The 24,712-nt window shown below is 42.8% G+C and overlaps 1 protein-coding gene across 2 annotated transcripts in view; it reads left to right on the top strand.

Annotated features, from left to right (window-relative positions):
• PRORP (protein only RNase P catalytic subunit) overlaps window positions 1–24,712 on the top strand; it is a 187,591-nt gene that overhangs the window by 11,079 nt on the left and 151,800 nt on the right. For both annotated transcript variants that reach the window (XM_088470307.1, XM_088470306.1), the window contains one exon: window positions 21,963–22,010. In XM_088470307.1, the coding sequence (XP_088326433.1) occupies window positions 21,963–22,010 (48 nt within the window). The remainder of the gene's footprint in view (window positions 1–21,962; window positions 22,011–24,712) is intronic.

Genomic DNA, 24,712 nt, shown 5'->3' with positions numbered 1-24,712 from the left:
TGAATTCCCCCCTATGAGACAGCACACTCCTCATCTTGAAGGTGATGATTAAAAATAAAGAAATAAATATATATATATGTATATATATATATATATATCTATTAGGGATGTGCAGGCTCGGATAGGTTCAAGTTTGCAAGTTGAGTTCGGATTTTTCCCTCCAAAAAAACGGAACTCAGAAAGAGGCAAAACGTCATCTTTCACGGACGAACATCATCATTCCTGGACTTTTGTCCAGGAATGATGATGTTCGTCCATGGGGAGCTGTCTTTGCCGGCGCTGCTGCAGGACGACTGGAGTCGGGAGGATCACACGGCGATACCGGAGGAGCAGCAATCTACTTGTATGGCCATTCTTGCTGGCTGAGGTGGAGCCCTGCTGTTTGGTGTCCAGAGCTTGCATCTTGCCGTGGCTGCCTGAGGCCTCTGACGGAGCGGGTGACTGGTCTAATATTACCCTGGTCCTGGCTGTGGGTCGAGTGAAATTGCTGGAAACGAGTGGGGGAGAGGCGATACCTGGGTGGTGACAGGCGCTGTCACCTGCCAGTTTATTTATTTATTTATTTTTTTAAGTTCTCTTTCCATATGGGAGTGCTCTTGAATTTCCAATTTTTTTATTTTAAGCCCTGAGATCTGGATTATTTACTGAAGTGAAACAAGCTGTGCCACTAATTTCTGTATGTAATAGAGTGATGGTAATAATTATTATCCCAACTATATTATCTTTCACTGATTGAACTGCTATGTAACCATTACTGGACATAATATTATAATCCAGGGCTATTTTTATTTAGCTGCTTTTTGGTGAAGAGTGACGCTGCCATCTAGTGGTGAAGATATTATTTACTTAAAATATACATCAGAAAGTAATATATATCTCAATCCACCATATGTTACTCTTTTAACTACTGATGTAACTGATTTTGTTCTAATGTAAATTAGATTTCTATATATTGATGTCCCTCGAATATCTGTTTACCAAATGTGATTTTACAGGTTATGTACAAATATTATACCATGACTAGAAAATCTACTAAGGTGAATTCCTCTCAACCAAAAAATACACAATCCATGTCTTCATCATCTCCTTCTTCCCCGAATTCCCCAGTGACCTCTCCAGACACCCCTCCTTTAGCCCCTATAGGAGATACACAATCCTCTATTGTGTTGGCCGCTCCCTCAGCAACGGCGGCAGCTCAGGAGATGTTGTTAGTTATCAAACCCATAATGGAACAACAATTTAAAGATTTTCGTGATACTATCACTAATGTGGTTTCTCAATTGGATTCACATTCCAAACGTCTAGATGCGGTGGAACAACGCATGAGTGACGTGGAAGATACTTTTATAACCCTTCAATCCTCTTCCGAATCTCAAGGTGATACTGTCAGATCTCAGATTGACAAAATCGATGATTTAGAAAATAGGAATCGTCGTAATACTCTTAGATTTATAGCGATCCCTGAATCTGTTAAAGGACAACATTTATTAGAGTATTTGCAACATTCACTAACTGTGGCCCTGGGTATTACATCATCAACAATCCCTATGATAATTGAAAGGGCACACAGATTGGGTCCTGAGAGATCGACTACAGGGTCACGCCCACGTCCTGTAATTGCCAAATATTTAAATTATAGAGACAAAGAATTGATTCTCCGATCCTATCGTCTCCTAAATTCCCTGACCGTAGATGGTCACTCCATCCTGATCTTTCAGGATTTCTCTGTTAACGTATCTCAAAGACGTAAAGAATTTTCGCCTACTTGTAAAATATTACATGATAACCATGTTCAGTTTGCATTGCTATTCCCTGCAAAATTAAAAATCACAAATGAAGGCACTACTCATATATTTGATGATTCTAAACAAGCCCAAAACTATGTCCACTCAATGTCTATCTTCACTGCTTCCGCTGCTGGGCATGTTACTTGATATATTATAAAGATATAAAATGTACTTTGATATAGAGGGACTATACATTGTATATTGGATGTTTGTTTCTTTATATTTCTATTATTGGTTGATATGTCAGGAAAGAAGATGGCAAAATTTTTGGGCTCTGTTCTCTCCTGTTTCGGTATTATTATATCAATGTTGGTTTTTGAAAATTTTGAAGTATGTTATTTGATACATACTACTTTTTCATTGTTTTGGGTGGAAAATGTTGGAAAAGGAAGTTTTTCGAAGCATGTGATTAAAAATTTCACACTTATTAGAATTATATGTTTTTTCAATTCTATCTTTCTTTTTCTGTTATATGTGATTGCTGGGCGTGGTCTGTTGGGTTCTTTTGATTTATTTTTTCTTTTTGAAAAAATTTGCCCTTCCCACTGGCTGGGATGGGAGGGGAGTTGGATACTCATTATGTTTCTTATTATCAAAGCTCTTTTTGAAATTAGATGACGAATTTAAATGAGGAACAATCTGAACCTCTCTCTGATTCGAGACAATGTACGGATTGTTTCGTGGAATGTTCGGGGTTTAAACTGTCCTGTTAAAAGAAGACGGGTAGCGGTCCATCTTAGACGTCTAGACTCTGATGTTATCTTTTTGCAAGAGACGCACTGGGTAAATTCTGAAAAGGGGACCTTACGTGGGTCTTAGATTGGAGATTGTATGTCTTCCTATATTTCAAAAAAACGAGGAGTTGCTATTCTGTTTAATAAATATTTAGATTACTCTATTTTGAGCTCAGAAGAAGACCCTGAGGGTAGATATTTGCTCTTAGATGTTACGATAAGGGGAGATCCTTATACCTTACTTAATATCTATGCTCCGAACTCCCCTAATATGGATTTTTTTCGTAAAATATCTAATTTACTTTTGAGGAGACCTACCCCGAATCTGATGGTGGGAGGAGATTTTAATAGTGTGGCAAATGAGACGTTAGAAAGATCTGGAATTTCTTCTTCACATTCTAGCCCTATATATACTGGGGGGATTGGATTACTAACTTCGATTCATGGATTATGTGATGTTTGGAGACTGTTTAACTCTACGGATAAAACTTATTCTTTTCATTCTCGAGTACATAGATCCTTTTCTAGGATTGATTATTTAATGGTGGCGGACCATTTGGTCCCCTCAACAGTATCTCCTGATATCCATAGTATTATGATATCGGACCATGCCCCTGTTTCTTTAGATATCAAAACTAGATCCCCAGGATGGTCTTTTAGATTTTGGAAATTTCCGTCTTTTTTGATACAATCAGATGATTTCAAACAATTTCTTACAACTAAGTGGAACGAATTTGTAGATGATAACCTAGAACATTGGGAAGATTCATCCTTATTCTGGGGAACTTCCAAAGCAGTGATGAGAGGCCATATAATGGCCTATATGGCTGGGAAGAAACTGGAAAATCGTACAAAATACGATAATTTACAGAAGGCAATGAATGAGGCATATGAGAGTTATGTGACTGACCCATCAGAGGTTAATTTTACACTTTATAATCACCACCGTCAGTTACTGGAGAGTTTCTTGTTGGCTAGTGCGCGAACCCAGCATGAATATACTAAGAATACATTTTATAGATGGGGAAATAGATCGGGTCGTCTTTTGGCAAACATGGCTAAATTGCAACACCCCAAACATTCTATAAAGGTGATACGTGACCCCTTTACTCAAACTAGAGCCTTTGGTACTTTCAAGATAGTGTCTATATTCCAAAAATATTATGAACAGCTATATACCTCTATTCCTGAATTCCCTGAACTATATGATGATTTACTAGATGAAGCAATGTTGCCTGTGCTCTCTTCTTCCCAAAGAGTAGAATTGACTCAAGACATAACTGAGGAGGAGATTTCAGCAGTTATCACTAATCTTAAAAATAACAAAACACCTGGCCCTGATGGGTTCTCAGGGGAATATTTTAAAATCTTACGCCCGCAACTAACTCGATTTTTGACAACTTTTTCAAAAGATATTATCTGGCCATATCCAGTACCCAAATTTTAATAAGGCACATACTATTGTTTTACCTAAACCTTCCCGTGATCCAGAACTGGTCACCTCCTATAGACCAATAACACTCCTCAATCAAGATTTTAAAATTTTGACAAAAATAATGGCAAACCGCCTTCAGCTTCTTTTACTTCAAATTCTCACTAATCATCAACTTGGATTTACTCAAGGTAGATTTTCTGTTAAAAGAATTAGAAGAGCCTTGGTAGCTATTATATCGCATTCTGAGGTAGGCGATTCTTCTCCGGCCATGCTTTTGAGTTTGGATGCGGAGAAAGCGTTCGACTCAGTCTCCTGGACTCACCTGTTCAAAATATTTGAGAAAAGAAATTTTGGACTCCCGTTCTCCAATTTTGTTGAATTTTTATATGATTCTCCAACAACTACTCTTATTGTTAATGGAGTGTGTGGCTCCCCGATAACTATGACCAGAGGTACCAGACAGGGCTGCCCAATGTCACCGTTACTCTTTAATATAGCTTTAGATCCACTACTGCGATTATTACAATCTTGGACTGAGTTTCAAGGAATTAAAATAGGTACCCAGGAATTGAAACTTCAGGCATTTGCAGATGATCTACTCTTATATATCTCGAACCCAGAGATCACCTTGCCTAAAATTTTAGACAAAATGGCACTTTACGCTAAAATATCAGGTTTTAAAATTAACCCTGATAAATCACAGAGGCCTTGTATTTGGGGCGCAAAGTGAAACCGGTTTGGGGAGACTCTTACCCTATTATTTGGGCTAAAAGATCCCTAAAATACTTAGGAATTGAGCTACCTAGACACATTGAAGATATATATGATCTCAATATGAGACCCCTAATTGATAAAGTGATAGAGTTATCTAGATGGAAATATCTCTTATTATCTTACCTTGGTAGAATTTATCTGCTGAAGATGATTTCTTTCCCTAAATTATTATTTCCTTTACAAATGTTACCTATTTTATTAACTGTGACGGATGAGAAGCTAATATATAAAAGTTTCAGAACATTTATATGGAAGTCCAGTCATCCCCGCATAGGACTACTGAAACTTCAATAAACCCGAAATAATGGGGGAGTAAACTTACCTAACCTTAAACTCTATAGCCATGCTGGGATTTGGAGATTGGCTACATAAAACAGATCACTATACGGATTCGGCTTTAGATCAATCCTTTACTCCTCGTTGCCATTTAATAGCGCTCTTTCATCTTCACAAAGAGGAATTACCAGAAGAGGTTACTCACAATCCTCTTTTCATTTCAGCTTGGCGAGTATGGCATTTTACATGAAAACAGAGAAATCTCAATAGTCATTATTCTTTATTTCTCCCATTAATACTTAACCCCGAAATTTCAAAATGGTACTGCTTCGGTGCCTTTTGGTTCTTGGGAACGAAAGGGGATCTTGTGGGTTCGTGCGCTGGTTGACACTGAGACTTGCGAGCTGTTGCGGGTGGCTGACGTTTCCACTAAATATAACTTACCCCAATCTCACTCTTGGGCGATCCATCAAGCTCAACATTATGTAAACTCGGTAATTAGGGTGTTCTCACCTTTAGAGTGGTCTAACTCGCTAGACCTTTTATTAGGGGGGAGGAGGGACGATATCCCTACATTATAAGATTCTTCATCCTCCAAAGGACCATGAAAAAATAACCACAGGTCTTACTTTCAAAGTTATTCCATCATTTATCTATGGCTAAAATATTGAATTCACTTTCCTATTGTCAATCTATACTCTCAGCAAGTATTTATAGGGAGATGTTTTATAATATTTACCACAATGGATATATTTCCCCCATCGCAGGGTTGTGATGGGAGCGTCTGACACTAGCAATTGTCCTAAATGTGGGGCTGAGGAGGCACATTTTGTTCACTGTATGTGGGAATGTCCACTGATACGACAGTTTTGGTCATCAGTCAGTAGATATGCCTCTTCTTGCCTGGTTAACTATTTACCCCTATCGGCGGAATGGGCAATACTGGGCATTTTACCACCTAATGTTCAAGCTCCATCTGAAAGTAAGAAATTGTTGATGATAATCTCTGCAGTGGCCCGTAAAAGTATGCAGCCAGAATCTATGCAGCAGTGCTGCCTGGGGCGTCTTTAGGATGTGCCCATCATGGGCATGGGCTCTAAAGCTGTGGTTTTGTCACAGCTAAACACGTCAGAGAGAGTGGTTGTGCCAGTCTCCCCCATCTATTTTAACCAAAGAGTGCCAGTTGGAGGATCCCAAAAACGTGCTGCATCAGCTGTACCGGCTCATCGCCATACCTTTGACCAGGGGACCAGACACATGCGGAAGTCTGCTAACACTGCTAATTAGGACCCCCTATTCACATTGGACTTGGTAATTATCTGGCTTGGATTACACAGCATTTGAGCACCAATTATATGGGACTTTTACTTGGTCCAAAGCACTCATGGACTAGTCATTTATGGTGGATTGGATGACGGTTTTATTGATTGAATTCAATGTTTATGTTTTAAACTGTAGTGCATTAATATTTAATAGTTTAATCTACAGCGCTGCATTTTTGTTTTTGTATGTTTTCCTGAGTTGAGTATAAACAAAGAAAACGGGGAGCGCTGCGGCAATGATACAAGTGTATATTTAATAGAAATATTAAAACAGATACATATATTCAATATTTAAATACAAAAATGAAAATAACAACAATCTCTCCTACAGGATAGACATTGAGCTCAAAGGAGTCTACATTCAAAAATCTTGTGTGCACCCAGATAAATATTTAAATGAGACCAAGCAGCAATATGATAAAAAAATATATATGAAATGAAAAATATATAGCATGCTTCCAATGGAAAATGGTTAGGGTCACAAAAATAGGACAAGTAGAGATCATGAGCAAATTTCCATAGTTAGCACTAAGTTTATATATGGGTATAATTTATCATGTTTTATTATTTTTATTGTAGGATACTTTTTATCCATTAATATTCTTTAATTGAGTTTTGTGTTTGTTATATATAATATGCTTATGAGCTTTATGAATATTGATCAATGTCTCCATATGTATGAAGGTTTTTAATACCTTATAAATCTTAATTGTAGTCCAACGAGACACAGGTTGATACAAATGAAACTCTAATAGCATGTGTATATATACCGGAAACGGCCCCATTGATTGGCTGAGAAACGCGTCAGGTGTTCCCCATCAGGAAGTGTATCATTGAGCCAGGAGACAGGAGACGCTGGGCATCTAATGAATACAAGCACACGTTGACTTACAGTAGTAGCCCAGTGGTAAGCAGACAAGCGGGCCTCTGCACCAGCGTAACAGCAGACGCCGTCTGCATCATCACGCCGCGACCAGCTGACTTTGAGGGACCGCGAGTGAGGACGGCTGGACACCAGCAACATAACCGTGTCCATTCAGGCGGCCACGACCTCCCCAACAGCTTTTCCGGGTAACGGATCCCCATATGCCTAGGCACACGGTTGTGAGCGGCCGGTTCTGATGCTGGTGTCTTTTGGAGTTTCCACTAACATCCTTTCAGCGACAGCAGTAAGGTACCCCAATTGAGGGATTTTATTGGTGAAGCATTGTGTATTAGCTGACCGGGACGCCGGTATCAGCTGATTATAATTACATATTTTTCACCTTAAGAGTATTATTTCTCTAAGCACCCAGGAGTCTGTGGATTGATTCTATGCACTAATAGAGGTGCTTAACATTATATTCTGAGACTACTCGGAGGTTACCATTTTATGCTGCCTGCTACTCTGAACTACTTTATGTTACTAATACCATCTAATCTATACTAACCCATTGCCGGGGTCTGCTATCACACTCACTGGTTACTAACATTTGTGCTAACTATGGAAATTTGCTCATGATCTCTACTTGTCCTATTTTTGTGACCCTAACCATTTTCCATTGGAAGCATGCTATATATTTTTCATTTCATATATATTTTTTAATCATATTGCTGCTTGGTCTCATTTAAATATTTATCTGTGTGCACATGAGATTTTTGAATGTAGACTCCTTTGAGCTCAATGTCTATCCTGTAGGAGAGATTGTTGTTATTTTCATTTTTGTATTTATATATTGAATATATGTATCTGTTTTAATATTTCTATTAAATATACATTTGTATCATTGCCGCAGCGCTCCCCGTTTTCTTTGTTTATATTTTTATTTGGAGGAACCAGCTCCTCCGTATTTGGGTCAGCTGCAGCGGCACTGATACTTTTACTTTCTGCTCGTTTTTGGTTGGATATACTTATTACTCTTAGCGCCTGGTATTTTCCCTTTTTTTTGTTTTTTTGAACATATTGCTGTATCTGGGCAGCTTGAGGCAGGATGCCTATCCTAAAGTGTTTATTGGAACGTCTAGAGAGCCGAAAAAATTATTTAGATGAGTCTATCACTGAAAACTCTCTTACCATAGTGGATTCAGTGGATGATATGTACCAGTTGTTTAATAGAATAGAACTTCTTTCTTTAGCAGAAACTCGACATTGGTGGGATAAAATAACATTAGAAAAATATCTGGATAAAGGTTTTATCCCTAGAGGGCTTAGGATATTTAAATCATGCTCCTTCAAGGATGATACAACATTCACTAATGAATGGAATGCCGCACTGGACGAGTGTTCGAATAATCTTATAAAATTATTAATTAAACATAGAAAAAGATATCGGATATACAATTGGAGATGGAAAAGGTGCAGACATCCTTGAAGGATTATGAAACACATGCAGATTTTACTGATAGAGATTTGAAGGTTAATAATAAATTAGAGAAATTTGAAAGATCACTGATAGATACAAAATATAGGAAGTTTTCTAGGGATCAAAATGATTATAATATGGACCAAGTTAGGTCATATAATAGACCCACGTATCAGAAAAATACATATATGCCATATAAGTCAGAATCTAGACCAGTAATTAGAAAACCTGAATATGAGAGGAGGGAGAGAATTTCAGGGAAAGATGAATGGAGACGTCAGAAGAATAACAGAAATTTTCAAACTTTTGATAAAAGGAGAAAAAATTCATGGTCTGATTTTGAACATCGCAACAGTTTTGACGGTCTATTAGACCCTGTCAACACTCCGAGATCCCATTACCAGAAAACTCAGAGAGATCCTCGCGATTCTCATCTAACCACATCCCAGCGTTTTTTAGGGAGAGGCTCTCATATACAACAATATGCCTCCCCACCCCAAATAATAAAGGGGAACAACAAGATGCTAGGCCCTCCAAAAAGGAGAAGAGAGGATATAGAGTTAGGGGAAAACGAGGGTGTCACAGTTGGTGCTAGCGGGTTACCTGTATCAGGTGATGAGCTGGAATCACTGGAGGCCGGCTGGACTGGAACCATGGTTAACATGAATAGCTCTTTATTATAAGAAGTGGGTAGCAGTGAGAACTGCCTTTGGTGATGAGTGACTGGAACTGGAAACTGGAGACGTTGGAATGAGACCAGAAGGAACTTGGAGGGACGATTAGCCGTGGGTAGACGCTGGTAGCTGGGGGGCTACGTGGAGCGGCTGGATAGCCGTGGGTAGACGCTGGTAGCTGGGTGGCTACATGGAGCGGCTGGATAGCCGTGGGTAGACGCTGGTAGCTGGATGGCTTTGGGGAGCTGCTGGATAGCCGTGGGTAGACTCTGGTAGCGTGGAAGCTACTTGGTGCGGCCTGGGAGCCGTGGGTGAGAGATGGTAGCGTGAAAGCTACTTGGTGCGGCCTGGGAACCGTGGGTGAGAGATGGTAGCGTGGAAGCTACTTGGTGCGGCCTAGGAGCCGTGTGGAGAAGCTGGCAGCGTGGAAGCTACGTGGAGCGGCCTGGGAGCCGTAGGTGAGAGTCTGGTAGCGTGGATAGCTGAACGCAGCAGGCTTATGGATAGCACTGGTCTAGGAACCAGCAGGAGCCTGGGACATACTGGCACACAGGGGTACAGCTATAGCACAAGCAGTACACCACGGAATGTAACACGATGTTCAAGCCCTGAGTGCTATTAGAGGAGGATCTATATACCTAGAGTCTGGCAGTGATTGGTGGATACAGACAGGTGGTCTGGCAGTGGCATCCAGAGTGGAGCAAGGCACAGCATGCAGAGGGAGTATTCATCTCTGCAGCCCTTGAGAAACAGGACCACACCTGTGATTCCAATTAAGACTAGCAATGCTCACAGACAGAGCAGGGTCCAGGTGTTTAATCAGTGTGGGGGGAGAGCAGTCTGCACACACAGAGATGTTACAGCCAGCATGATTCAGCCAGAGCAGATGTCCCAGGAGAATTACAAACACAGATCCATGGAGCAGCTGGCAAAGGTAAGTCACAAAAGGTAAAAACTAGCCAGGATTGTGACAGAGGGAGAGGATGTAGAAATAATAAGAAATCCAAACAAGAATGTAAAATGGCGATAGATGAACCTAGGGGCATTTTTAATCTTTCTGACAAAGTTCTTTCTGATACAGAAATATCACTTTTAGAAAAAGGACTAAAATTCGCACCAGCCACTAAACCTAATTTGTTTACATTATTTGTAGACCTCAATAAATTTGTTCGTACTTTGAGTCGCAAACGATATTTTGCTCTCAAAAATATGAGAAAGAAAGACCTTGAAGGTCTACCAATAGTATTAGACGAGAATGACTTGATGTATGTAGACATTTTAGAAACACTTGCTGACGAATCTGAGGATATGAAAGTTAATAATTTGGACTATTGTAATCAAGATCCCGTAGATAATATATCAATAGAAAAAATTTACGATATTACCAGATCCAATATAGATAATAGAAAATTTAAAAAACCATCTAATTTCTATCCTTTACAATATCGTGGCCCATATATTGAGAGCTTTTATAGTACCACTATGGAGGACTTTAGAAAACTCTGTCAGAAAACAGAAAAAGCCCCATTTAAGGATAATTTGTCTAAATCAGAGAGATCTGCTCTAAAGAAATTAATGAAGGATAATTAATTAATTATTAAACAAGCAGATAAGGGTGGAGGCTTAGTGATACAGAACACTAAGGATTACCTTGATGAGGCTTACAGACAATTGAATGACATTACATTTTATTCTCGTTTGTCCAAAGATCCCACTACCCAATTTAGATTTGAATTGGAACAATTGTTAGAGATCGCTTCTTTAGAGGGTGCAATATCCAAAGAGGTTTATCAATTTCTTTTTCCACAATATCCGATAACACCCATTTATTATCACCTACCTAAGATTCATAAAACACTGATTAAACCACCTGGGCGTCCTATAATCTCGGGAATAGGGTCACTTACCAGTAATTTATCTTATTTTGTAGATGCACATTTACAAGGTTACGTGACGTCTCTTCCATCATATATTAAAGATACATCGCATTTTTTGAATCTAGTTCAATCAATAGTTTGGAAGGATTCATATCAATTTTTGACTTGTGATGTTGAGTCCTTATATACAAATATACCCCATGAAAAAGGACTCCTCGCAGTCAATTACTATCTTGGTAATGATCCATCTGTTGAAGAGACGTCGCGTAACCTGATACTCAATAGTATTAGATTTATTTTGGAGCACAATTATTTTTCTTTTGACACGCAGTTTTTTCTTCAAACACAAGGTACTGCCATGGGAACCAGGTTCGCCCCGAGTTATGCTAATCTCTACATGGGTAGGTTTGAGGACCGATACGTGTGGGGAGGAGAGCTCGGGGCGCACCTGGTTCTCTATGGCAGATTTATCGATGATTTGTTTTTTATTTGGGATGGGGATGCACAATCCATTGAATCTTTCGTTAGACACTTGAACCACAATAATTTTGGGTTAAAGTTCACGAGCACCTTTAGTTCAACATCTATTAATTTTTTGGATATTGCACTCTCTATTGATAAGGGACAAATTCAAACAGCCACTTATGTTAAACCGGTTGATTGTGGTAACTATTTAAATTATAAGAGCAGTCATTATAGACCCTGGAGGAATAATATCCCAAAGGGTCAGTTTCTGCGTTTGAAAAGGAATTGCTCGACTCTTGACACTTTTCAAAACCAAGTATTGGGATTATATAATTCATACTTACATCAGGGCTATCCTCGTGCGTTGTTAGATAAAGCTTTGGAGTCAGTGGAGAAAAAAGAGAGATTATCTCTATTAGAAGATAAAAACAAAATAAAAACAGCTAGACACTTTGATTATACATCATTGAATGATAGTGGAGAGATGGAACAAATACCTTTCATCACTCAATATAATTCATCTGCCTATGCAATTAAAAGAATAATCTCAAAGAATTCACTACTTTTGAAGTCCGATAGAATATTAAATCAAAATTATAACATTTTAGACAAAGTGGTTTTTAGGAAAGCTCCGAATTTAAAACATAAACTGGCTCCAAGTCTTTTCAATAAATGCGCTTTGGATGACCAAAAATCTCTTAAGTCTTGGTTACCATCACAACCATCAGGGTTTTTAAGGTGTGGGACAAATAGATGTTTGACTTGCCAATTTTCGGCAAGAAAAACAACAGAAATAACATCGTTCCACACAAAAGAGACATACTCCATAGATGGTTTTTTGAATTGTAAGTCATCTTATGTCATATATGTCATTCAATGTGTCTGTGGCCTACAATACGTAGGCAGGACAACTAGACCACTACACATTAGATTCTCAGAACACAGACGGAATATTATTAACAAACTACATAATCACAGTTTACCACATCATGTACATTCTTGTCATGACAATAAACTTGATGGCATCTCAATTAGAGCCATAGAACAGATTAGGAACACAATGAGGGGGGGTGATCGGTTCAGGAAGCTTTGCAATAGAGAAGCTTTCTGGATATTTCAGCTAGACACTCTAGTCCCCTATGGTCTTAATGATATGGTAGAGCTCAATCATTGTTGATGTAAGAGAGGGTTGTAGCCGGAGTTAGGGTCATAGGCTGGCACTTTCGGGTCCCCATTGGTCGGCCATGTGGTTCATTCTCCATCCACTTCCCTCGTCTGTATGTTTTTTCTATCTTTATATATGTCTGTGGTGGACTATCCATTCCTCGTCATTATTTTAGATATTCATTTCATTTTCCTTGAGTATGTTTATCTACCTTTTATATTACTTCTAGGGTTTATTATAATCTACTCTGGGTCTTTGATATAATTTATTTCTATATTCATTATAGTTATTTTTGCATTGTATGTCATTTGGGGTCTGCATAGTATATATATATGACAATTTTAAGTCCTTTAGAATCCCATTTTGAGTCGACATCGATGTTATAGTGCTATCGATATTTTTTTTACGATGGTTCTGTAAGTTAGATAAATGTATGTGCATCCATAGTATTTGTGCACATTCACATATTTCTTGTGTGGATGTGTATATTTATATTCATACTAGAATTAAATTATATTTTATGTAGATATTCAATTGGTGTTATATCTATGACGTTATCCATTGTAGATAGGATAGAGGTTAACCAGTACATGTGCACACTTCCTTTAGCGTGTATGTGTATGTATATATTTATGCAAATATACATTTATATATGTTGTTATGTGTATTAACATTTGAGCATCCTGCTTATGAGTTCTCCAACCAGAAAATAGAGTGATTTATATTATATTATTATTTTTAAATATTTTTTTATTTTATCGATACGTATTTTCTAAGTTTATATATGGGTATGATTTATCATGTTTTATTATTTTTATTGTAGGATACTTTTTATCCATTAATATTCTTTAATTGAGTTTTGTGTTTGTTATATATAATATGCTTATGAGCTTTATGAATATTGATCAATGTCTCCATATGTATGAAGGTTTTTAATACCTTATAAATCTTAATTGTAGTCCAACGAGACACAGGTTGATACTAATTAAACTCTAATAGCATGTGTATATATACCGGAGAAACAATCCCCTATTCCATTATGCCTCTGAGGAAACGGCCCCATTGGTTGGCTGAGAAACGCGTCAGGTGTTCCCCATCAGGAAGTGTATCATTGAGCCAGGAGACAGGAGACGCTGGGCATCTAATGAATACAAGCACACGTTGACTTACAGTAGTAGCCCAGTGGTAAGCAGACAAGCGGGCCTCTGCACCAGCGTAACAGCAGACGCCGTCTGCGTCATCACGCCTCGACCAGCTGACTTTGAGGGACCGTGAGTGAGGACGGCTGGACACCCGCAACATAACCGTGTCCATTCAGGCGGCCACGACCTCCCCAACAGCTTTTCCGGGTAACGGATCCCCATATGCCTAGGCACACGGTTGTGAGCGGCCGGTTCTGATGCTGGTGTCTTTTGGAGTTTCCACTAACATCCTTTCAGCGACAGCAGTAAGGTACCCCAATTGAGGGATTTTATTGGTGAAGCATTGTGTATTAGCTGACCGGGACGCCGGTATCAGCTGATTATAATTACATATTTTTCACCTTAAGAGTATTATTTCTCTAAGCACCCAGGAGTCTGTGGATTGATTCTATGCACTAATAGAGGTGCTTAACATTATATTCTGAGACTACTCGGAGGTTACCATTTTATGCTGCCTGCTACTCTGAACTACTTTGTTACTAATACCATCTAATCTATACTAACCCATTGCCGGGGTCTGCTATCACACTCACTGGTTACTAACATTTGTGCTAACTATGGAAATTTGCTCATGATCTCTACTTGTCCTATTTTTGTGACCCTAACCATTTTCCATTGGAAGCATGCTATATATTTTTCATTTCATATATATTTTTTAATCATATTGCTGCTTGGTCTCATTTAAATATGTATCTGTGTGCACACGAGATTTTTGAATGTAGACTCCTTTGAGCTCAATGTCTATCCTGTAGGAGAGATTGTTGTTATTTTCATTTTTGTATTTATATATTGAATATATGTATCTGTTTTAATATTTCTATTAAATATACATTTGTATCATTGCCGCAGCGCTCCCCGTTTTCTTTGTTTATATTTTTATTTGGAGGAACCAGCTCCTCCGTATTTGGGTCAGCTGCAGCGGCACTGATACTTTTACTTTCTGCTCGTTTTTGGTTGGATATACTTATTACTCTTAGCGCCTGGTATTTTCCCTTTTTTTTTGTTTTCCTGAGTTGAGGTCTGACAAACCTCCTATATACAGCTGCTGTTTTCGTATAGATATACATTACCTATTAGCGCTCCTTCAGTATCTACTGTGGTTGTTGGTTCCGTAACCTTGTAGTCCCACTCCTCCCTGCCCCCCTTTTGGTTTAGTATCTAGAAAAGGAGTGGCGCAACCTGTTTTGACTGGATATGGAGAGTACTTTGGTGCATACAGATCCAAAAGATGGAAAGTGAAGACTATAGTGTACACAGTATGGGATACTTGAAAAGTGATCTTGTGAATAAAGCAATGCACTCTCTCTTTATTTATCCACACTTTTCTACTTCAGGTCCATAGGGGGTATAGCTGGATCTGGATCCACGGGCTCCACGCAGTTAAAGCTTTAGCTGCTTCCAGGATGCACTTGGGTCTGTCCTCCTCTATACCCCGCCCCCGAGCCACAGGCACCCCAGTTTAAGATGGTGCCCGGCTGGAGTCGGGTCACCCTGCGGGGGGGGCTGCAGGAGCAGCCCCCAGAAAGCTATTTTATTTTTATTGAATCATTTCTTTTTTTTTTAACGAATTTGGATCTTCAGAGCGGCAGCAATGGACTCCCTGCTGGTGCCACGACGCCAGTATAGCACTGGTGATCGCGGCGGGAGGCCAGAGTCCGTACTAGCCGGACTCTGGGGACCTCCCTGGATTGCTCCCGGAGACGCCGGGGAGTGAAAGGTAAGCCGCGTGTCGCTGGTTAGCGGCGGCTCGCGGGTACCTTTTTAAAAATGCAGTCCTTTGCCCCCGGTTCGTGGGGACAGACCGGGGGTTGCTAGCTGTGGCGGCGGGCCACCCGTCCTCGGAGGCATACCCCGTCAGACCACCAGGGTTCCATTTGCGGCTAGCGGGAAGCCGGCAACCGGGGGTTAATTGCTAGCCTGGGGAGGAAGCCTTCCCTGTTTAGAGGCTCCTCCCCTCAGCTCAGCGCGCCTTTCAGCACGAAGTCTGGTGTCGCTGAGCTGCAGATTCCTCGGCCACTCCTCCTGAGGTCTCTGCGAGCCATTTTCTCTGTGCCAGCGCAGATCTTCAGGGAGCACGCGGACCGGTCCCCCTGTGTACCTCTCCCCTGTTTTAGGACAGCGTACACAGCACTATAGCCCTCCCAGACACTGAATCTGGGTGGTTGAAAGTAGTGGAAAGGTGCAGTGAGTATATCTTCTCTTCATGGTATGTGACTTTTGCTAGTGCTGCTGTCTGTGCTTATTTTTACTTACTGTCGTTCTATACCTATCCCTTTCCTTCTCTGTAGCCCTGCAGGTGTGTGGGGGAGGGGCGTTTCTACAGACGTCACTAATATAAATCACGTATTTGTGACGTCCGTCACATACAGTTGTGTGCTTCACAGTGCCATATTGTGGGCTGTTGTCCAGCACACTAGTGAGTGCGCTTGATTCTGCTCTGTTGCCATATATATTTATTTATATAATATATTAAGTCATGTCGGAAGAGGAGATTGAGCACTCCGTGGCTCCGGTGTTGGTCTCCTGCAGACGTGTTCTGCAGGAGTGGATGGGGAGGATTTATCACAGGATGGCCTGTGTAGACGGTGCCAGGTGGTTCCTGGCCCATCAAAACCCCCTATGACGCAGGAACCACCATGGGCGATGTTTTCTTGGTGCTGGTGTCTATTGCGGACCGTCTGTCGGTCCCGACTGCTGTCCCTCCAAGGGCGTTGCCCTAGCCTGCCATCCCCCATTCCCCGAGTGTCCCGCAATTATTGCGGAGCCCCCCCGGGTCTCAGTCTGTTGGTCCTTATGCGGGGTTGCCTATGTATATACAGGCTTCCCCTGTGACGCAGCAGTCTGTGGTGCCCTTCCAGGCCCCTGTGGCGGCTCCTCCACCCTGGGTGGATGTGCTCTCCAACTCGGTACAAAATTTGGCGGCCGCGTCTTTGGCTTTTCAGTCAATGTTGCAGAGTGACATGCCTTCAAGGGCGTCAAAACGCACACTAATGGCGCAGGCGGCTCATTTATCGGACTCCGAGGGGTCCTCAGATGATGGGGAGGTTCATGAAGACACTGACTTGGACACCTCGGTCCAGGAGGTAGATACCAAGTCGTCCATTAATGTGCGAGCACTGGTTAGGGCGGTGCGAGCCATTCTCCTAATAGAGGATGAGGCACCAGCTCCTAAGTCAAAGTATCCTAGTTTCAAGAAAACTAAGATGGCTTCTGCGGTGTTTCCCCTGTCTGATCAGTTGACGGATCATATGGCGGTGGCTTGGCAGACACCCAGTAAGAGATTCCTGCCACAGAAGCGGTTAGCTTCTAATTATCCTTTTCCTGAGGCACATTGTAAAAAATGGGAAACTCCACTGGCGGTGGATTCCCATGTCACCCGTTTACTAAGGAGCGCTACTCTGCCATTACCGTCTATATCCTCGCTGAAGGATCCCACGGACAGAAAAGTTGAGACTTGCTTAAAGTCCATTTAATCCCTCTCAGGGGCAGTGGCGCGACAGTCCATGGCCATCTCCTGGGTGGCCAAGGCCATTGAGGGTTGGGCCAACGCATTAAAGGATACCTTTCTGGACGATGCTCCGGATGTCCAGAGGGCATTGTTAGGACAGATGAGAGATGCTGCTTCCTACATTGGAGAAGCCTCATTGGATCCTAGTCTGCTGACCTCTCGAGTTTCAGCTGCAGCAGTGTCTGCCCGCCGATCCTTATGGCTGAGGTCCTGGAGAGCAGACGTTGATTCAAAGAAAGGTCTGGAGGCCTTACCTTTCAATGGAGAATTGCTATTTGGTCCGGACTTGGACAAAATAGTGGATACCCTGGCTAAATCCAAGTCAGCTTTCCTCCCTTCAGCAGCAACACCTGCCAAAGTCCGGAGCTCGGCCTTTCGTTCCTTTCGGGTTCACGGTAAGGCAAAAGGTCAGTCCTTCCCGAGGCAGTCGGCGGCTAAGACCGCCTCTAAACCCAAGAAGCAAGCCTGGAGTGCTCGGCGCCCTTCTTCCAAGTAGGAGGATAAACCTGCTGCCTGATGGGACGGGCCTCCCTCTGGGGGACCTCAGAGTGGGAGGCCGACTTCTCCAATTCGCCCAGTGTTGGCACAATACCACCACGGATGCCTGGGTTCGAGAAGTAGTCTCTCAGGGGTACCGCCCTGTCTTTTCGGCTCAGGCCGCCCCGCCAGTTTTTTTGCACAAGTCCTTCTCTGGACAGGACCAAAGCTTCCCAGATTCAGGTGGCTATACAATCCTTGCTACAAGCAGGGGTCATTGTTCCCGTTCAGTCTCAACGCGAGATGGGGTACTATTCTACTCTGTTTCTGGTACAGAAGCCCAATGGTTCTCATCGCCCTATTATGAATTTGAAGTCTCTGAACAAATACCTCAGAGTTCCCAAGTTCAGGATGGAAACGTTACGTTCCATCATTCTGGCGATGGAACCCGGGGATTACATGGTCTCCCTGGATATCCAGGACGCCTATCTCCACGTGCCCATAGCAACTGCACACCAGCGGTATCTGAGGTTTGCTATCCTGCAACATCACTACCAGCTTTGGGCATTGCCTTTTGGCCTTTCCACGGCTCCGAGGGTGTTCACCAAGGTGATGGCAATTATGGCCGCCCACCTTCGGGGCCAGGGTATACGGCTGCTGCCGTATCTGGACGATGATCTTCTGCTGGCGAGCTCAACGGAGGTACTTCTTCGACATCTCCACCTGACCATTGCTTGTTTTCAAGCACACGGGTGGTTGATAAATTGGAACAAGTCATCTCTGATCCCATTGCAACAGATGGTCCATTTGGGAGCCCTTCTGGATTCTCGTCAGCAGAGGATTTTCCTGACTCCAGAAAAGGAGTCCTCTCTACAACTGAGGATACACAGTTGCCTGAGCAGTTGCAGGGTGTCGGTACACTCGGCGATGAGAGTCCTAGGGTCCATGGTGTCGGCATTCGACATGGTGGAGTTTGCCCAGTTCCATTCCAGGCCCCTGCAGGGGCAGATTCTGTCCGAATGGAATGGGTTACCTCACCGGATCCGATCCCAGACGCTGGTCTTGTCCCCGGAGGTGCGCCGGTCTCTAGCTTGGTGGCTTCAGCCAGATCATCTCATCGAGGGTCGCCCCTTTTGGATCCCGGACTGGGTACTGCTCACGACAGATGCCAGTCTCCGGGGTTGGGGGGCAGTGACTGGCTCGTTGTTTCTTCAGGGCCGTTGGTCTGCGGAGGAAGCAGTTCTTCTCATAAACGTTCTGGAGCTGCGGGCCGTGTACAGGGCTCTGCTGTCGTCAGGCACCGCTCTTCACGGAAGGGCGGTGCAGGTGCAATCCAACAACACCACCACGGTGGCGTACATCAATCTCCAGGGAGGAACTTGCAGTTGAGCTGCGATGTTGGAGGTGTCTCGCATCCTGGCTTGGGCAGAGAGCCACCTTCCTGCAATCTTGGCAGTCTTCATCCCGGGAGTCCTCAACTGGGAGGCGAACTTCCTCAGCCGTCATGACGTGCACCCAGGGGAATGGTCGTTTCACTCGGAGGTGTTTCAACTTCTCGTGGACAAATGGGGACTGCTGGATTTGGACCTGATGGCTTCCCATCACAACTACAAGTTGCCCGTTTACAGCTCAAGGACAAGGGACGCAGGCGCAAGTCTGGTGGACACGCTGTCGGTGAAATGGACATTTCATCTAGCGTACCTGTTTCCTCCGATCTCCCTGCTGCCTCGGGTGCTAAGAAGAATTAAACAGGACGGAGGCACGTTTCTGCTGGTGGCTCCAGCGTGGCCCAGACGTCCTTGGTACTCCGATCACATGAGCTTGTCCATCGACGTTCCGTGCCTTCTACCTCAGCGTCGGGACCTGCTGTCTCAGGGGCCCTGCCTTTACCCGGTCTTTGATGGTGTGGCTCTTGAGACAGCCGTCTTAAGGTCCCGGGGATTTTCAAGCTCTGTCATCAGTACCATGCTGAGGGCGCTTAAACTTGCCTCAGCTCGGAATAACCACAGGGTGTGGCACACTTACTTTCAGTGGTGTGAGTCCAGAAACTCACACCACTTTGATCCTCAGGTGTTCAGGGTTTCTAGGTTTTGGCATTTCTTCAGTCAGGTCTTGACCTAAGCTTACGTCTGGCTTCCCTGAAGGTTCATGTGTCGGCTCTGTCTGTGTGGTTCCAACGTAGGATCGCTACACTGCCGGTTGTTCACACCTTTTTCCAGGGTGTTCTTAGAATCCAACCTCCCTTTGTGCCTCCAGTGGCTCTGTGGGACTTGGCAGTGGTTCTTCGGGTCCTGCAGGAACCTCCTTTTGAGCCTCTTGAGTCGGTTGACCTCAAGTGGTTAACACTTAAGACTGTTTTTCTCCTGGCAATTGCTTCATCCAGGAGGGTATCTGAGTTGGGGGTGCTTTCCTGTAGTCCCACCTTCTTAATTTTTCACCGGGACAGAGCGGTGCTTCGCACTCGTCCTGAGTTTTTGCCTAAAGTAGTCTCTAAGTTCCACGTCAATCAGGAACTTGTGGTGCCAGCTCTTCAGTCACCTGATCTTACAGCTGGTGAGGCTTCGTTGGACGTTGTCCGTGCTCTCAGAATTTATGTGGACCGGACTGCTTCTGTTAGAAAGTCCGATTCTTTGTTTGTCCTCTTTGGTTTTCACAGGAGGGGTTGGCCTGCCAACAAGCAAACTGTTGCCCATTGGCTTTGTTCTGTTAGTCGTGAGGCTTATATACAGGAAGGTTTACCTGTCCCAGCCTCTGTTAAGGCTCATTCCACTCGGTCTGTGGGTCCTTCTTGGGCTGCTAGACGTGGTGCCTCCGCTGTTCAGCTGTGCAAGGCAGCCACTTGGTCTTCAATTCAGATGTTTTTGAGGTTTTATGCGGTTTGACACCTTTGCCTCTCAGGATGCATCCTTCGGGCGCAGGATTCTCCTTTCTGCTCAGGAGCATCCCCGCCCTTAGTTGAACCTCTTTGGGACATCCCCAAGATCAACCCTGTGGACCCCCTATGAACGCTGAAGTAGAAAACAAGAGATATGGTAAGATCTTACCTTTGTTATCTCTGTTTCTACGAAGTCCATAGAGTCCACAGGGCGCCCTCCCTGACGCACCTGGCTTCAAATGGGCTGGGTGGCTGGTCACCGGTTTTTCCGTCTCCCATTTCTGTGAGTATGGTTTCTTGTGTGTTCCAGTCTTCCTTCTCTCTGTTTGGTCTCCTCCTCCGGCTTTGGCTGCTTACCAACTGGGGTGCCTGTGGCTCGGGGGCGGAGTATAGAGGAGGATGGACCCGTGCATCTTGGGAGCAGCTAAAGCTTTAACTGCGTGGTGACCGTGGATCCAGATCCAGCTATACCCCCAAGGTCAACCCTGTGGACCCTATGAACTTCGTAGAAACAGAGATAACAAAGGTAAGATCTTACCATATCTCTTGTTTTTTAATAAATGATGCTGTTATATTGAGTCTTGGTATGCCATTTCATCTCGATAGATATTCCAAAAAGGAAAGCAGTAGTGTTTATTGTGGGGTGGGGGATACAGTATTATGCACAAATTGCAATGCCCACCCCTATGAAAAGAAATTTGTACTTTTTGGACAGCAGTTTACCATGATATACAACAATATATTTTTAGGCAGTCGATCTAGAACATCATGGCCCTTGTTAAAGGTCCTTTTGTAGAGTTGCAACAGCCAACCGGAATAAATGTTCGTTGGCTGGGTTTTCCTATGACATTGTGAGGAAGACGTCTGCAGACTGGTGGGAGACTGCCAGTCTTATGACATGGACTTGTTTTAAAGATGTTATTTCATGATGGCAGCACTGTTTAGATGCAGTAACATTAATATATGGTTTACACTGCTAGATATGCACATTTTAGTACTGTACAGTATTCTGTAATGCATAATACATATTTTTTTCCATCTTTCCCTAGAATTCCTGATGAAACCTGGAGAAGGCAGCTTACGAAGGTCACCAGCAGGTAAGCGTTGTTATATTACTGTACTGGAAGTGTATCAATTCTTTGGGATTTCTATCTTCCTAAAAAACATGCACCTTTCTTTATATGACCACTGCATCAGAAATATGAAAACAAACCACGTAAATATCCTTCCTTGCCTTCATTGTGTGTACTTGGCCAGAACATCAGTGTTGAAGAATAATTCCACCTAATACTATTATTGTAATTTTGGCTGAAAACAAGAACATCTTACATGCACTCATGTAATCTAGCAGTCCTTGTGCTTCCTCCAATGGTCTTGAACAGAATAACCTCTTCTCTTCTTGAGATGGCTCTTTTTCATGCTGGTATTAAGGATCTCCTGCCAAATACTGTTAAAGTGCCTACACACTAGACGACTCGCAAAAGATGCAATGTCGTCAACAATTTCCCTTGAACTCCCCAGGCAACTCCCCTGCACTCCCAGACAACGATATCTTGCATGTCCAGTCTGACAAATGATCTGACAACGACCTTAATCTTGTCAACGAGATTGGCAGATCTTGCCTGCTGTAGGTAAGATCTGAAGATGCGATGTACGACCCACGGGGACGCGCATCGTTATCATGAGTAGACACACACGATTTGGACATATTTTACAGGATTTATCGTTACGTTGTGTCGCAATAGGGCAAATCGTGCAAAATATCGTGTAGTGTGTACGCACCTTCAGAGGCAGTGAAGGTTCCACCTGATCAGAGAAGCGGTGCACTTTTCTTAATTTATCTCAGTTTATTCCACCTAAACACTCTCATAGTGCCCAGTGTTAGATTAACTTGACTACAAGATCTAAATACATGCTGACGCACACAAAAACTGTATCACAAATACAAATGTAATACAGTGTGTGTGTGTATATGTGTGTGTGTGTATATATATTATATATGTATGGGCGCGATAATTGGCATCAATTGAATAGCGCCCCACGATCTCCCCGTCACGTTAGACAGGAGATCGGGTATGTTAAAACAATTTAATTCTGTCCTATGAATCTAGCACAGATCACCAGTGCTCCTTTTCTATAACCATATCAGTTTAAGGGGTTGATTCAGTTAGACGCAAGGAGAGCGAGTTGCCGTTGCAATGGCTTAGAAACGCTTCCAATGGCAGCTGAACTCGCCCCCCATCATGGCCCTTATGAGGCTGCAAATAAAAATCAGCGAGTCTGGTGGTCCCATAAGTGCGGCATATAGCGACTAACTCGCACCTAACGGAATTGACCTTTCAGTGGTGTTAATAGCCTTAAAAAGCACTAGTAAAAGCTTGATTTTTAACACCACTGGTATGACGGAAGAAAATAGGCTCTTCTTGTGGGGGCACTCTTAAAAAAAAAAAAAACTAAATTAAAACTTAACTTTTATCTAGGATACTGCACTATAAATGCATCCGAAAGCAGATGCAGACCCTTCTATTATACTTAGACCTATGTGCCATTGTAATACTCTTTTTACCGTTGACTTCTGTATAGCATATGGTGAAAAGCTATCTATTTAGCTCATTTGTTCCAAGTCTTTTCCCTCTATACTATAATCTCTTTACTAGTTAATACAAGAGGTGGTATACGTAATACCAGAGTAATAAGCTGCATTTCTTTCTCACTAAATAATCTGGCACTCTCATTTGCTGGCCAATGTCACCTGACAAACAGCAAAAAGTAGAAACCAGGCACCCGTGACCTGAGGGGGCCATTCAGACCCGCTCGCGAGCGCAGGGCGCTCGCAAGCGGGTCGATGTTCCCCCAATGCGCATGCGCACGATGGAGCGAGCTGCGTCGTGCGCATGCGCGAGACCCGAATAACGAAGGCCAAGCCGTCATTATGGGTCTCGCACTAAAGGGGGCGTGCTGTCGATGGTGACTGACAGCACGCCCCCTTTAGTGGGCGTGCCGGGGGCGTGATTGCCAGACGGAGGCGTTCCCATAGGAACGCCTACCGTCTGAGTCCGGCCCCACTGACATCACTAGTGATGTCAGTGGGAGTGATTTTGGCTCTGATAGAGCCAAAATCACTCCAGGGCTTGCGGCAACGAGACCCTACCACAAGGGTCTCGTCGCAAGCCCGATGGTCGCGATGGTCTTGACCATCGCGACCATCTTTTTGGCCGCTCGCATATGCTGTGGGTGGTCACCCACAGCTATGCGAGCGGCCAGGAGGCAGCTCCATTTTAAGGTAGGAGGGCACTGATTCAGAGCGAGCGCTCTGGTCAGAGCGTCCGGCTCTGAATCAGCCCTGAGTCTTTTCTGTCTTTATTTTACTTTCCTAGTTTGAGTACCTAGGAGAATACTTACTCCCTGTATTTATGATGGTTGGATGTAGCTGTGATTATCAGATGTTTATTGTTATAGCATCACTGAGTTTGCGGCAAACTATTATATATTGCATGATATAACTGATAACATTTGACTTATTTTTGCCACCTGTTATCATTGAAATGTAGTGTATTTATTCATTTCTATAAATACTGATACTTGTATCAGTAATATTGTTTTGTACAATTAGTTTGATAATAGTAGGTATTTGTTTCTTTTTTATTTTGATGTAATTAAAAGTTTTAGTTTTTAGGTTTTTTTAAGAGTACCCCCACAAAAAGAGTTTATTTTCGTCCATTGTACCATATCTATTTATACTCAAGGGAAGCACCAGCAAATAGAGATTAGCTACAATGTTGTTGCACTAAGTAATTTT

This window comes from Taudactylus pleione, unplaced genomic scaffold (assembly GCF_031769625.1).
Source record: "Taudactylus pleione unplaced genomic scaffold, aTauple2 ptg000096l, whole genome shotgun sequence".
NCBI classification, from domain to species: domain Eukaryota; kingdom Metazoa; phylum Chordata; class Amphibia; order Anura; family Myobatrachidae; genus Taudactylus; species Taudactylus pleione.
The sequence above is the reverse complement of the archived record's forward strand: the minus strand, read 5'-3'. Positions and strand labels throughout refer to the sequence as shown.